Source organism: Chrysochloris asiatica, unplaced genomic scaffold (genome assembly GCF_000296735.1).
Source record: "Chrysochloris asiatica unplaced genomic scaffold, ChrAsi1.0 scaffold00432, whole genome shotgun sequence".
In the NCBI taxonomy this organism is placed as follows: Eukaryota; Metazoa; Chordata; class Mammalia; order Afrosoricida; family Chrysochloridae; genus Chrysochloris; species Chrysochloris asiatica.
Genome location: NW_006408950.1, coordinates 708,187 through 724,883, shown reverse-complemented (window position 1 = coordinate 724,883; position 16,697 = coordinate 708,187). Strand labels below are relative to the sequence as shown.

The 16,697-nt window shown below is 39.5% G+C and overlaps 1 protein-coding gene across 1 annotated transcript in view; it reads left to right on the top strand.

The window, feature by feature from the left end:
• DHRS12 (dehydrogenase/reductase (SDR family) member 12) overlaps window positions 1–16,697 on the top strand; it is a 109,750-nt gene that overhangs the window by 41,802 nt on the left and 51,251 nt on the right. Inside the window, exons 4-5 of the mRNA XM_006876938.1 lie at window positions 12,318–12,410; window positions 13,741–13,822. Of these exons, the coding sequence (XP_006877000.1) occupies window positions 12,318–12,410; window positions 13,741–13,822 (175 nt within the window). The remainder of the gene's footprint in view (window positions 1–12,317; window positions 12,411–13,740; window positions 13,823–16,697) is intronic.

Below are 16,697 nucleotides of genomic sequence, written 5' to 3'. Positions count from 1 at the left end.
TAGTCTTGGAGAAGGAGGTTTGCACTGAGGGGACCCGACCACTTGCCTTGATGTTTCCTGGGCAAGCATGTTGCTTGTTCTTGTAGTAACAGTCGGTCTGCCTATGTTGTTTTATATTTTTCCTGTAGGTCTTTCCTTCAAGAAGCATCTTCTGTTCTTCTAGCCACTCCAGGTTGGTCTGCTTGAAGGTTGGGCTGATTTTTATAAATTCTTTTAATTTCTGTGTATCTGAAAATGACCTAATAATGCAGTCATATCTGATAGACAATTTTGCTGGTTATGATTCTGAGTTGGCAATGTTTTTGTGGGTTTTTTTTTTTTTTTCAGAGTTTTATATATGTCATTCCATTGTTTTATTGCCTTTATGATTCTGTTGAGAAATCAGAGTTTAGTCTTATTAGTTCTCCTTTGTAGCTAGCTTTGTTTTACCTGAACTGCTCCCAGGATTCCTTCCTTGTTTTTGGTTTTGAAAAGGCGATTATGATATGTCGTGGTGTTTTCATTTGGGGATATATCCCGCTTGGAGTTTGTTGAACTTCTGGAATGTCTATCTTCTCATCTTCCAACAACTCTTGGACAATATTCTCTATTGTGTGTGTGTGTGTGTTCTTATTCTGGAATGCTACTCACATGTAAGTTATTCCTCTTGATAGTGTCCAACATAAATATTAGGCTTTCTTTGGATTTTCTTTTGTTCTTTTTTTCTGATTGTCCCTCTAGCAGGTGAATATTAAGAGATTTTTTTCCTTTGAGTTCAGTAATTCAGCCTTTCATTACTTCAATTCTCCTCCTTTGCCCTTTCAGTGTATCATCCATTTCTGAAGTCTTAGTGTTAAGTTTTTGGCTTTCTAATTGCTATTTTTATATGGTTCTCATTTTTTCATTTATTTTGTTAGCTTGTTTCCTGAATTCTTTTATAGTTTTATCCATATTTTCCTTGACTTCGTCTGCAGTTTTATTGATCATTTCCTCAATTCTTTGAAATTTCCTAAATAGCATTTTTAAAAATTCCTCATGAAGTAGTTCTGATACCATTTTTGCTATTATATTTTCTAACTTTGTATTTTGGTCACTTGTTTGAGGCACTCTATTTTGTTTCTTTGTGTATGCTAAAATAGTCTGGTTTCTCCAAGACATGGTGATGTTGTATTTATATTTAATTGATTGTATATTGGTGTGCTCCCAGCCATCATCACCTATCTCCTGGTAGATATATTAGACTGGAAGTGTGAACACAGTTCTCTGTTCACTATTTGTTCAGGGCAGGTTCTTACACCTCCAGAAGCAGAAGTGCTATACTTGGCACCCAACCCAGGCAGTGCAGAGGGAGTGCACGAAGGGATGCCACTAGCTACTGAGTTGGTGAGGGTAAGGATGGTCACACCCCTGGCTTCCAGAAAAGCATGGAAACAAGGGAGAAATGCACCCTTTTGCCTCCAACGTCCACCTGTGTCCTGTGCCTGCAAGTCGCTGTATCGATAGCTGCTTGAAAAAGCTCAAGATGGTCACAGCGTTCCACACCAGCCTACAGACAACCCTACACTGTTTTCTTCTGTCTCCCTGCTCTTGTTCAGTTTTACCCTCCAGTTGCTTCTCAGTCCACCTCTTTGTCCTGTCCTCTGATGCCCAGGGCTCCAGGATCACCACCTATATCTGTTTCACTCAGTCTCCTGTGTCTTTGTTGCAGAGAGTCTGATGTTCAGTGTGTCTACCTACTCTGCCATCTTGTCCCAGAAGCCCTTCCACCTTCTTTTGGTGCTTCCTTCATCAAAGTTGATTCCTGTGTATTCCATCTGGCTATTGTTGTTGTTGTTAAGTGCCATCAAGTCGGTCCTGATCCATAGTGACCCTGTATAGGATTTCTTAGGAGTGGCTGATGAGCTTGAACTGCTGGCCTTGTGGTTCAAACCGACTTTGCAGTACAGCACATTAACCCACAGCACCACACCAGGACTCCATCTGCTTAGGTTCATGTAGATGTTGTTGTTGTTAAGTGCCATTGAGTTGATTCTGACTCATAGGTATCCGGTATAGGGTTTCTAAGGAACGGCTCGTAGGTTAGCACCACACCAGTATGCCATGTGTATAGTCTCCATTTATCTTGTTTAAAAAAGGTATTTCCAACTAATAGGTTGTTGGTCTTGCAAAACTCTATCATGAGATCCCTAGTGTCATTTTTGTCTTCAATACCAAAGTTTCCAACTACTAATCCTTCTTTGTTTCTAACTTTCCAATCACCAATCATCAATGCATCTATTTTTCTTTTTGTTTTTAACTTTTTATTGTGAATTGAGTGAAAGTTTACAGACAAGACTGTCGGTTTTACATTCAACAAATCATACACTTTGTTTCATCTCATTGATTGCAATCCCCTCCATGCGACAATAGTTAGCCTGCTTGTTCCCTGTGGTTCCTATTTCCATTCCACCCACCTTCCCATCCCTTCTCAACTTTGTCCTTAGGGAAATGTTGTGCTTTGATTTTGAATGATTGACCATTCCATGGTGAGCAGACAGTACTAGTGTTGCTGTCCTCCCTATATACCTATTTACTGCTTGGCTGAAAATTGAGCCATGAAGGTGATTCCTTTCCAGACCTGAAGGGTAGTCAAGGGCCATAGTCTCAAGTTCCTCCAGTCTCTTTCTGAAAAGTAAGCCTGAGCTTTTATTATTATTATTATTTTGAGTTTTGTTCTATAGTTTTTTGAAACTCTTTCTGGAAATTTATAATGTGACCCCTTTCAGAGCAGTGGTAGCCTTATGTTCCATTAGGCCATTGAACTAGTTGTTTCCAACTAGTTTCCAACCATCTTCAGTTCTCATTACTCTTCTTTCTTCCACACATGGAGAAACCAATAGTTATACCTTAGATGGCCACTCATGAGTTTTTAATATACCAGACACCACCCCCCAAAGTAGGATATAGAGCATTGTCTTTGTGTGCTATGTTATGCTAATTGATGATGGTGACTCCTGAGCTATGGTCCTGAGCCCCAAGTCCAGCATCTCATTGCCTTAAAATATTTGATTATATCTAAGAAGCTTTCATCAGTTTGCCTATTGTTTGGTCCACCACATTCATAGTTGTGCTTGTAATTGTACAAATATCCTCTTTCAAACTCATGTATTTGTGGGCATATGCCTACTTTTCTTCCCACATCCAGTCAGTCTGTGTTTCTTCCATGTATCTATCCAAAGAACACTGTCATTCCAACGTTGTGGATATGACACAATGTACCTCTGTCCCTTTTAGCCCATGCGTATCTCCCTGTGTCTTTGCCTGTCTTCATAATTCTTTTGCCAACCTCCCTCTTGTATATTGCCCTCCTCATCACCTCAATTAACATGTCTCTACCTTTTTAGCCAGTGAACTGCTTTCTGTTCTCTCCACTCCTGGTAGCCATCAAGAATGTTTCTTTTAGTATGAAAATATTTTATAAGCGTTTTTACGATTATGGTCTCATACAGTATTTGTCCTTTTGTGATTGACTGATTTCACTCAGCATGTCTCACAGATTCATCATTATTCTTCAGTGTTGCATAGTATTCTATTGTGTGTAAATACCAAAGTTTGTTTTATCAGTTCTTCCACTGATGGACATTCAGGCTGGCTCCATCTTTTTACTATTGTGAATAGTGCTGTGATGAACATCAGTGTGCATATATCTACTCGTGTCCTAGTTCTTATTTATTGTGAATATATACTGAGGAAAGGGATTGTTCGGTCATACAGTTTCTATTTCCAACTCTTTGAGGAAGCACCAGAGTATTTTCTATTTACAGTAGTTGAGCCATTTTACAGTCCCACCAGCAATGTAAGAGGATCCCAGTCTCTACACACCCTCAGCATCTCACCAGCATTTTTTTTTTTTTGATTTAACTTTGCTGTTAATTCTGGTATGAAATGATATCTCATTGTTGTTTAAATTTGTATCTCTCTAATAACTAATGATCATATGTTTGTTGGATGCTGGAATATCTTTCTTGGTGAAGTGTCTGTTCATGTCCTTTACCCATTTTTAACTGGATTGTTTTGTCCTTTCTTATAGAGGTATTGTAGTGTTCTATAGATTTTAGTCTTCCATATGGATTACAACTCAATGTAAAGAAAACAAAAATCCTCACCACTGGACCAATAAACAGCATTCTTATCAATGGAGAAGAGATTGAAGTTGTCAAGGACTTCATTCTTCTTGGATCAACTATCAACACTCGCAGAAGCAGCAGTCAAGAGATCAGACGACGTATTGCATTGGGCAAATCTGCAGCACAGGAACTTTTTAAAGTATTGAAGAGCAGAGATGTCAGCTTGAGGACTAAGGTGCGCCTGACTCAAGCCATGGTATTTTCAATAACCTCATATGGATGTGAAAGCTGGACAGTGAATAAGGAAGATCATAGAAGAATTGATGCCTTTGAGTTGTGGTGTTGGAGGAGAATACTAAAGGTGCCATGGACTGCCAAAAGAATCAATAGATCTGTCTTGGAAGAAGTACAACCAGAGTGCTCCTTGGAGGCCAAGATGGCTAGGCTTCATCTCTCATATTGTGGACACATTGTCCGGAGAGAACAGTCGCTGGAGAAGGTTGTCATGCTGGGTAAGGTGGAAGGTCAGAGAAAAAGAGGAAGACCCCCAACAAGATGGATCAGCCAGGTGGCATCATTGATGGCATCAAGTGTGGCTGCAGTAATGAGGTTGGCCCAGGATTGGACATTGTTTCGTTCTGCTGTGCATGGGGTTGCTATGAGTCGGTTCCGACTCCATGGCACCTGACAACAACAACAATAGATTTTAGAGATTAGTCCCTTGTCTGAAATGTCATTTCAAAACATTTCTTTCCCAGTCTGTGGGCTCCCTTTTTATTCTCTTAGTGAAATCTTTTTGATGCACATCAGTCTCTAATTTTCAGGAGGTCCCAGTCATCAATTTTGTCATCTACAGTTTGTGTGTTTTGAGCATTGTTTGACAGTGTATTCATGCCATGTATGAGAGCCTTAAATTTGTCCTTACTTTTTCATTGATATTCTACATAGCTCTAGGTTTTGCATTTAGATCTTTAATCCACATTGAGTTTGTTTTTGTATATGGCATGAATATGGATCTTGTTTCATTCTTCTGCCAATGGAATTCTAGTTTTGCCAGCATCATTTGTTGAAGACACGATCTCTTCTCAATTTAATGTGTCTTGGTCCTTTGTCAAAGATCAGCTGAGTGTATGTGAATAGATTTACTTCTAGGTTTTCAATTCTGTCCCGTTGATCTGTGTAGCTTTCATTGTACCAGTAGCAAACTGTTTTAACCACTGTGTGGCGAGGGCCATGCCATCAAGAAGCGGAATGGCGGGGGACCCTGCACATGAAAAGCTCATTGTTTTAGCAAAGCAACAATGAGTGTCTCCTCGGATTGGCAAAGCCCCAAGGAGAACCGCATGTGAGGGCCCTGCAGTTCTCGTCTTTCCTCTTATGTATGGCTCAGTTTGACTTTTTCTTGATTTTATTACGAAAGTTTTTTAGTAGGCTTTTCTATAATCATATACTTTTCTATAATCATATTTAGGGATTAAAAACTACATTTAGCTACTTTCACACCAGATTCAATTAAGTGTAGTTATAAAGATTGCTTTTTACAGTAACAATAAGTTTCACCACTAGGAAAAATCACACCAGTTAAAGCATTGCCAATTCAAGTTTAAAATTGCAATCAACATTCTGTGTAGTTTCGGTCAGGGACATTCAGACCTCTAGAAAATTAGCTAAGATGCAATTAAGGGCTGTGGGAACACGTAAGAATATAAGTAGAAATTTAACTAGATGTTTTTAGATAGAGATATTGTTAGTGTGGGGAAGCTGTTCCATTAATTCTTAACTATAAAACTTTAGGTACTATTATGTTCTTGTTTTTATTGTTAAATCAATTACGAGTAACTGATATATATGATCAGTTGCGGTAAAAATAATGTTTTGATTATGAATTGTGATTAATGAATCTTTAGAAAATAACAGGTGAGGGTAAAAATAGGAGTTAAGATTTAGAACATTGTTTGAAGGTTAACTTGACATTTTAGGGAGGATTAGAGAAAAATAGAATCACTTATGAAAACAGATGTTCTCAAGGTAGGGAGTATAAGGAAGTGGGATATGAAAAGATCAAGAAAAGTATTTTGATATTCTTTGATGTAACCTGGAGGTTCATGAATCAAAAGAAAATGGAATCACAGACTAGATTATACTTTAAAGTAATTAATTACTATGAAATCATTGTGTATTATGAAATTTAACGGTATATAAGGAGCTGGAAAATTGAGTAAAAAAGGGAGCAACATCTAAGACTCAAAACGACCCATTGACTCCATGTAATTCATTTTCGCCGACTCCACATCCCACTTCGAGAGCCTCCTAATAATTTGTCGAGGCTGGTCCCCAGCAACTGTGGCTATGTAGTAAAATGTGAGTTCTGAAAGTAAGAGGCCTCCAACTTTGTTCTTTTTCTTAAGCAGTACTTTGCTTATCCAAGGTCTCTTTCCTTTCCATATAAAGTTCATGGTCATTTTTTTTCATCTCTTTAAAGAATGTTGTTGGAATTGGGATTGGAATTGTATTATATCTATAGATTGCTTTGGGTAGTGTTGATATTTTCACAATGTTAAATCTTCCTGTGTCTATAAGCATGGTATATTTTCCCATTTTTGTAAGTGTTTATTGGTTTCTTGTGGTAGTGTTTTGTAGTTTTCTTTGTATAGGTTCTTTATATCTCTGGTTAGATTTATTCCTAAATATTTCATCTTTTGGGTGGCTACTATAAATGTATTGTTTTCCTAATTTCCTTTTCAGAGCTGATTTTTGAATATTGATCATGTACCCTGCCACTTTGCTGAATCTTTTTTTTTGTTGTGGTTTTTAATTTAAGGGTTTTATTGTGGATTGAGTGAACGTTTACAGGGCACATCATCAGTTTCACATTCAATCATTCATATAACTTGTTTCATTACATTGATTATAATCCCCTCCATATACCATGAGTTAAAAGTATTTCTCTCTATCCACTTTAGCTTTAAACACACACACACACACACACAAACAAACAAAAAACCCCACTAAGGCATATATAATAATTTACATCTCCAAAGGGCACATTCTGCAAGTCTGTCCTGGCCACCAGTTCTTAGTCCTTCTCTTCTTAGATGATGAATCTCGAATCCTCAGCCGCTTCCCCTCTCCATGACTTTGCTGAATCTTTCAGTGAGTTATAGTAGTTTTCTTGCTGCATCTTTGGAATTTTCTAGGTATAGGATCATATCATCTGCAAATAGAGAGAATTTTATTTCTTCTTTGCCATTTTGGATGCCTTTAATTTCCCTTTCTTGCTTTATAGCTCTGGCTAAGACTTCCAACACAGTACTGAATAGGTGTGGTGTCTGGTTCCTGTTCCCAAACCATCCTTGTTTGGTTTTTGGTTCAGGTTCTCTCCATTGAGAGTAATGTTAGATATTGGATTAGTATTTATTCTCATAATTATGTTGAGGAATTTCCCTTCTATTCCTATTTCATTGGGTGTTTTTATTAAATATGGATGTTGGATTTTGTCAAATGACTTTTCTGTGTCAATTGATCTGATCATGTAGTTCTTTCTCATTTTTATTTATAATGGTGGATTACATTGATTATTTTTATATTATTGAACCATCCTTGCATCCCTTGAATGAATCCTATTTGACCAAGATGTATTATTCTTTTTGATATGCTGTTAAATTCTATTTGCTAGGATTTTGTTGAGCATTTTTGCATCTATGTTTCTGAAGGATATTGGTCTATAATTTTCTTTTGTAGTAATATCTTTGCCAAGTTTTGGTATGAGAGTTATGCTCACTTTATAAAAAGTATTCAGGAGTTTCCCATCCTTTTCTATATTCCATTATGTTAGGGAAGTTTTCTTCCAACAACTCTTCAAAAAATTTCTCGTGCTTTTTATTGTCTCTCCCTGTACTCGAAGAGACAATAAAATTCCAATGACCCATAAGTTGTTCCTCTTCATGGTGCCCCACATAACTCTTAGGCTTTCTTGGGAATTTTTCATTCTTTTTTTCTGATTGTTCTTCTAGCCTACTAGTATTGAGATATTTATTTTCAAACTCACTAATTCAGGCTTCCATTGCTTTGAATCTAGGCCTTTGCCCTTTCAATATATTGTCCATTTCTGAAATCTTAGTATTAATTTTCTTGAATTCTAATTGCAGGTTTTGTATTGTTTCAAATTTTGCGTTTATTTTTCATCAATTTGTTCTTGCAGTGTTTCCCTGAATTCTTCTAAAATATTTTGTTTTGTTTTACTGTGTTGTCTTTGCTTTTCTCGGGTTTTTTTTGTCAATTCTTTGAAGGTAACTAAATATCATTTTCTTGAATAATTTGTCAGTTAGTTCCCTTACCTTTTCTTCCTCAGCAATGTTTTCTAGGTCTGTATCTTGGTCATTTGTCTGAGTCGTTCTCTCTTGTTTCTTTGTGTGAGTTAAAATGGTGTGTTGTCTCTGGGGTATTGTGGAGTTATTGTTTCTGTATTTAATTTTTGATGTTGCTGTGTTCTCAGTCTCTCACCAACTGTCTCCTGTGGGTATAATTAGGGAATGGAAGTGTGTACATCATTATCCTTTTACTGTTCATACACCTCAGTTTTGGGTGGTTTGGACTGGTGTTGTCTGCTATCTATTGTTGACCAGGTGGTATAGGAACTGGTATTGGCTCTTGCTCAGTGGGTGGAGCTGCAGAAGGTACAGTTTTGGCTACACTCTGTGAGCTCTGTTGCTGTCTCCTATTATGTGGGAAAGAGAAAACCCTTCCTACACACACACAAGAAAAAAACTAGAATAAAAAAAAACAAGTAAATAACAATGAAAAGAGAAAATGATAAAGAGAAAAAGAAATTAAAACAGGCAGCAAACAGAATAAAAGAATATGACAACTATAAAGACAAAAGAGGGACAAGGAAATAGAGCTATAGAATAGAACAATAAGAGAAAAAATAAAAGGCAGAAATTTGAAAAATAGATACCTAATAATAACTAAAAGGAGAGGAGAAAAGAGGGACAGGAAAATATAGGCATAGAAGAGAAAAATAAGAGAGAAAATAAAAGGAAGAAATAAAAAATAATTTAAAAAAAACAGGGAAAGGAAAAATGATAAAAGAAAGAGATTGGAAAGTACTAAAGAAAGATCCAAATGAGGGGGAGGGCAAGAAGAGGAGAAATAAGAAATAGAAGAAAAGAAATAAAAGAAAAGCAGAGAAAGAAAGGATAAAATTCAAGGGAATGGGCAGAGAAGAAGAAGGAGAGAAAGAATAAGCAAACAAAAGCATGAAACAACAAAAGGATGAAAAAAGAAACCCCAAAACAAAAACAAAAAGCCAGAGCAACTATTGAACCTGGAAGGAAAACTCTGCTGGAAACCTGAAATTCAAGGAGCTGACAAGGTGGGTGTGGGAAGGATGTGACAGAGATGTTCCTGGCCCTAGGTGGAGGCAAGTGTCTGGTCTGGTGGCTCTGTATGTCCTGGTGGTCTGAAGTCGATCCTGTCTGAATCCAGGCATCAAAGTGGTATACCAAAGCAGCAAATCAAAGTGGCGCACAACATGGCTCCAAACTCCTGGAGAGAAGTATCTGTGCTGGTCTTGGATGAGGGCTGGAGCTGGCCACACCTCTGGTCCCCAGGAGAGCATGGGGAAAAAGAATGAGTCACACTTTTATTTCCATTCCAGAGGGCAGCTGAGGGTGAGGGCTGACCAGAACCAGCTCTGCATGTCTGCAACAGGCACACCTGATTCCACATGTGGGACTCGGTGCTGGTAGCTCCCCACACACTTGGATGCAACTTCGACAGCCTGGAGAGCAGGAGCTGCTCTAGGAGTACCCCTTTCTCTTCACCAGTAATCAGGATGATTCTGCGCCATCTACTGCCCTCTTGCCTTCAAAGTTGCTCATGAAAGTTCAAGTTGGCTATGCCATGCCTGGCCAACAGAGACAGATCTTTTATATCTTCTCCCCCCAGAACCCACCCCCATACATGTCTGTTCAACTGCTTCTTCTAGTGAAGTCTAGTCCAGGGCTGGATCTGCAGATCCTGCCTGAAGGGGATTAATGTAGCTCACCTCCTTTAGTGGGACTCACAACTGCTGTCCTCACCTCCAGCAAGCTCTGACCACTAGAAGAACAGGAACTTTTCTGGAAGTATATGTGCATGGGGGCCAGCTCTGCCTCAGTTTGCCAGGGGAGTGTGGGGAACAAGAAAAATAGCACCTTCATCTCCGTGAGGCACAGGTATGTTTTCTACAGTGCCCATATGTTTCCTTGTCTCTGAAGCTGCTCACAAAACTCAAGATGGCTGTGCCTGTCTGGTCGGTTGGCACAGATCATCAATCTTTCCTTTTTTGGCTATATCTTCTCAGCTTTCTCTACCTGTAAGCATTTAATTCACTTCAGTATCTCTTCACTTGAAGCTCAAAGTTTCACGACTGTAACCTACATCTGCTTCATTTGGTTTTCCATATCTCTGTTGTACAGCCTTTCTGCTTAGTCCACAGTCTTGCTGTCTCCCCATTGATGTATTTTAAATCAATTTTAGATTGCAGAATTTGGAAAAAAAATCTTAATGTTTTCATCTTTGGTATTAGTGGTTGGTGCATAAATTTGAATAATAGTCATATAAACTAGCCTTCCTTGTAGGCATATGGATATTAACCTATTACTGATGGAATGGTACTTCAGGATAGATCTTGAAATGTTCTTTTTCATAATGAGAGCAACATCATTTCTTTTCATTTGTCATTCCTTAGATAATAAACCATATGATTGTCCAATTCAAAATGGTTAATATGAATCCATTTCTCTCACTATTGCCTAGGATTTGATCTTCAGCATTCTGTTTCATTTTTGACAGCTTCTAATCTTCCTAGTTTCATATTTCATAAAGGGATGTGTGCAGCTATTTCTTCTTATTTTGAATTGCACCACATCAGGTAATCAAGGTCCTGAAAGCTTTATTCCACCCATGGCATATTAAGGTTGACTTTACTTTGAGGAAGCAGCTCTTTCACAGACATACTTTGAATGTCTTCCAACCTGAGAGATTCATCTTCTGGCACTATGCTGGGCTTAGAGGAAAAGTTATAAACAGCAAGCATGCTCCAATCATCTATTATGTGTATGACTTTCTATGATCCACCAGAAGGGGAAAAGGGAGGTATTGGAGCTGGTTCTTCTGTTAAGGAGTTCTCAGTCTAGTGGGTGAGGCAGTTGTGTCTAATAGTAAACATATACATAGTATTATGCGAAAGGGTTGGGAATCACAGAAGAAAATGTGATCTTGCCATTATAATTCACCTTAGATATTATCTGAAGAGCAAAATATTGACAAAACAGGAAGCTATGACACACACTAAAATGTTATATTGTTGTTGTTGTTAAGTACTGTGGAGTCGGTTCCAACTCAATGTCCCCATATAGGGTTTTCAAGGCTTTTAAATCCTTGTGGGATCTGACTATATCATCCTTCTCCCATGGAGCAGCTGGCGGGCTCAAACTGTGGACTTTGTGGTTCCCAGTCCAGTGTTTGTTGCATGGAGCCACTGTGCTCCAAAATGGTACATTATGCAGCCATTGAAGAGTGTAAGGAGAAGCCCTTGGGTGTTGTAAGCAGTTAACATGTTTGACTGCTAGCCAAAATGTTAGAGTTTGTAGTTCACCCAAAGATGCCTCAGAATAAAGACCTGGGACTCAATTTCGGAAAAATCAGTCATTGGAAACCCTATACAGACATACATGGGTTCACCATGAGTTAGGATCAAGCAACCAACATTGGTTTGGTTAAAGGGCATAAGGAGATAAATTTTTATATACAACAAAAATATCTCCAAGACCTATCGTTAAATATAAAATGAAGGGTGTAGGACAATTGTACATTATTTTGATCCCATTTGCGTGGAATAGGCATACAAACACACACACGTACACATTTGTATATCCTTAAAATATTTCTGAATGATTTGTAAGAAAATTGGAAAGAATAGTTTACTTCTGAGAATGATACTGTTCTTTACATTCTATGGCATTGTGAACTATTTGAGCTTTGAAGCCTATATACATGTTTTTGTTTGTTTTTTAATTAAAAGCGTGCAGCACTGGACTGCTAACCACAAGGTCAGACGTTCAAATCCACTAGCTGCTCCTTGGAAACCCTGTACAGGGTTGCTATGAATTGAACCGACTCCATGGCATTTGACAACAGTTTATACATATTTTTAAAGCTTTAGAATTTTTTTAATTTCTGGTTTAGAACATCTTTCTACACATCGTGGACTTGTCTGATCCTAAGAAAATTTGGAAATTTGCTGAGAAATTCAAACAGGACCATAAACTGAACGTTCTGGTAAGTTCTGTAAAGGATAAATCTCCTGCTTATGTATATATATATGATTTTTGTCTATGTGGATATGAATTGGTGTGTACTGTCTGTCACATCTTCATAAGAATCTTTTATGATTAGACTTGTTCAGGTAACCAGCTTTACTCATCTGACCCTAGAGGGGACCCAGCATGCTGGTTTGATTTGTGGGGAGCTTTGCTACCTCGTAGGAGCCCTGGTGGTGCTGTAGGATAAGCACTGGACTGCTAACTGCAAGGTCAGCAGTTCAAACTTACCAGCGGATCCCTTAAAGACTTACAGCCTCAGAAACCCTGTGCACGGTCACTATGAGTGGGAATTGCCTCTTCAGTATTTAATGACAGCAGTCCAAAAGAATGCCTGCTGCAGACAGCCTTTCGTAGCACCATCGACAGAAAGCATCACAGAGAGCCTGAAGGGGATGCAGGTGGAAAGGTCTCTTTGCCCAATTAGTCCTCCTCATATACTCCATGTGGAGTTAAGCTGTTTTCTATGCCAGTATGTGCTCTAGATATCTATTTGGGCAAAGGTCTGAACCGGCACTGTCAGTATGGCTGTTGACCACTTGAAATGTTGTTAGCTGTCGTTGAGCTGGCCCCTGATTTGTGCCAACTCCGTGCACAGTGAAACTAAACGCTGCCCAATCCATTGTAGATCAGATCATGGTGAGCCATAGGGTTTTTAGTGGCTGATTTTTCAGAATAAATAACCAGGCCTTTTTTCCAAGTCTGCATTAGGGTAGAAGCTGCTCGTGAGGTGCATTGGCTGGGAATTAAACCTGGGTGCCTTGCATGAAAGGCCAGGTTTGTACCATTGAAACACTAAAGCCTCCCTTACTTCAAATGTAGGTAGTCTAAATTGAGATGTGCCACAGTGTATTAACAGTAGCATTCAAAGAGCATGAAATCAATATGAGCTCATTTAGATTTTATATATTGATTGTATGTTGAAATGATATTTGGGGGGGCATTTTATTTGGATTCGATATTCTATTAAGATGAGTTTTAGCTGTTTCTTTTTACTTTATTAATATGGTTAGTAGAACATCTAAAGACACATTATTCCTACTGCACAGTGCTGGTCAGGCAGACTCCTAGAGCACTTGACTGTGTAGGAAGTTGCCAGGCGAAGCTCTCATCATCTGAAGTCTCCGCACAGTTTTATGAGTGTAGCCGGGTCTTCTGCTAAGTGGTCTTTTCCTGGATGGGGTTGGGAGGAAAGGGATAGCAGAGCAAAACTATAGTGTTTTGAAAACAGCTTTCGGGGTTGAAATGAGAACTGTAATTTCTTTTGAAATGAAAACTGTAATTTCCAGATCAATAATGCAGGTTGCATGGTCAATAAGCGAGAACTCACAGAAGATGGACTTGAAAAAAACTTTGCGACCAATACGCTAGGTAAGTACAAGCCATTTTCTTGTTTGTTTTTAACAAAATGAACATAAACTTGGACCATATGAGACTAATGAAGGCAAGACCAACCTTTACAAAAAGCACTGACTGACTATTTGGGTTCTTGGTCCTAGGCATGATTGTATTTGCTATATGTTTATCCTTTAATTGCCTTTGTTTTTCTTTATAAAATGTTACTTCTTTTCATATTCCCTGTAAGATGCGTAGAGCTAGAACACTACATCTTGTGTAAGTGTTTTGTTCCTAATTAAGCTCAGGGCTCATAGTAGACATTGTTTTGAAGAGGAGTTTGAAGTTCATCGCAGATGGGCGGTGCAAATATAAAAAGTACAGCCAAAGCTGTGGAAACCACAACCCTTAGCCAAGAAGATGGGCCAAGAAGGATACCTGGCTGGAACACAGGACACCTGGGTGCCATTGATGCTCTGCAATAAGAGGTTCAGTGATGCTGTGCCAAGCAAGTGGTTCTCAAAATGGGGTCCCTGGACCAGCAACATCAGCCTCACCTGGGAACTTTTTAGAAATGCACATTCTCAGACCCCAGCCCACAGCTGCTGAATCAGACAGTCTGTGCTTAGCAAGCCCTACATATGATTCTAATGCACCCTAAAGTTTGAGAACCAATGCCTCAGACTTTTAACCTCTTTGGGTTTTCTCTTTCTTAAGACAGTACCTATATCATTTCCTCATAGTAAGTTAAGCTGCTCATGGGTGTTTTGACTAAGTTTTCTTCTATGTCACAAAGGAGCCCTGGTAGTGTAATGGCTTATGAGTTGGGCTGCTAACTGCAAGGTCAGTAGTTTGAATCCACCAGCCACTCCGTGAGGAAAAGATGAGGTAAGCATAGTGGTTACGAATCAGGCTGCTAACCCCCAGATCAGCAGTTCAAAACTACCAGCTGTTCCATGGGAGAAAGATGAGGTTTTTCTGCTCCCGTAAAGATTTATCGCCTCAGAAATGCTATGCAGGGTCGCTATGAGTTGGAACCAACTCCACGGCACATAACAACAACAACAAAGATTTATAGTCTTGGAAAAACTATACAGGATCACTCTGAGTTGGAACAACTCGATGGCACACAAACACCACAACCACTTAAGTCACAAGATGGGCGGTAAGGGTTCATTTGGTTGCTGGGGTCACTGAAGATTAAGACAATGGAATGATAGACAAAAGCCCAAACCGCATTTCTATTACTGATCAAAGCTAGTTAAAGGGCAGGTGCAGTATGAGAACCCAATGGGCTCCTTCTATTGAACTCAAGAATTAGACACACTCCCCCACCTCTCACAGCTGGCTGGCCTGGGACAGGCAGACATCCTATCCTTGGCTCTGCAGATCTGTGCACGCCCAGTTTACTGTTTACTTAAGCACAGGAGGGGCAGGCCGTGGGTACAGGCTCACTGGAGACAGGAATTATCAAGAGTGGGGACACCGCTCTCTCCCTGGAGGTGATATTATTTTATTTTTTACAAATACCAGGAAGCTTGCTATGAAATGGTGCTGGATTAGTACAAAATAGTTTCATGTTTTCCTTTCTTCCAAGTATGGAATCATGGTTGAATGGACCACAGTGTTGGGCCATGCAGTGTTTAGTTGTAACTCAATTGCAGGGTCAAGCCTCATAGAGTAGCTGTGGCTGGACTCTGGGCAGCTGCTCAGTAAGACCCAGTGCAAAAGAGAAATGGGCCTTGTTCAAAATGTATGAAGCAGGCTCAGCCAGCAACAGCTGAACTTTTAAATGCAGACACTTCAGACTCTAGGGTCCTGACAAAGGCTGCTGCTCCTCTACCCACACCACCCACTGCCCAACACCACTGTACTGAGTGTTGATTATGTGTTGGGTACTAGTGGGTATTATGCATTCATGTTTCATTTAACCACATGACTACATGTTACAGACGAGGAAACAGAGGTAAGAGAAGTTGTATCACTTGCCCAAGGTCAAGTTGAGGAGTTAGAATGTGAACCTCCACAGCCCAAGTTCTGCCAGCCCTCCCTGAAGCCCATCCCATATTATTGTGATAGTTAGAGCTCCATAAAGGGAGAAGCCAGCTGTGCTGTGGGGAGGATGGACCAGGGCTGTGGGTACTTCTCTGGAGTCAAAGGATTGGGATGGAGATCAAGAAGGGACAGTCTGTGTTGTAGCAAACAGTTTGGCGGCTCCTCAGGAAGTGCAACATAGCATTGCCATGTTGTTGTTGTTAAGTGTCTTCAAGTCAGTTCTGACTCATAGCGACCCTGTATAGGGTTTCCTAGGAGCAGCTGGTGAGTTTGAACCACTGACCTTGCGGTTCAAACCAATTTTGTAGTCCAGAGCATTAATCTACAGCACCACACCAGGACTCGTAGCATTGACCTACCATATGACCCAGCAATTCCACTCCTCAGTATATGCCCAAGAGAACTAAAAACAGGAACACAAACAGATACCTGCACACTGATGGTCACTGCAACATTGTTCCCAATAGTCAAAATGTGGAAACCACCTGTGTTCATCAACAAATGAATGGATAAAATGTGGTCTACACACAACAATGGTGTATTAGCCATAAAGATGAATGAAGTTCTGAGATGTACTATACAGCTGGGATGAACCTTCAAAACATTATGCTGAGTGGAATAGGCCATACAGAAAAGGACGTGTAGAGACCAAAATTCATTCGTAGTTAGCAAGGATGGGTGGCTAAGGAGCCCTGGTGGCACAGCAGTTAAAAGTTCTGTGGCTGACCGAAATGTTGGCTGTTCAAGTCCACCAGCTGCTCTGCAGGAGAAAGAAGTGGCAGTTTATTTCTGTAGATATTCCAGTCTTACAAAGTCTTTTGGGCAGTTCTACCCTCTACTATTCCAGTCTTACAAA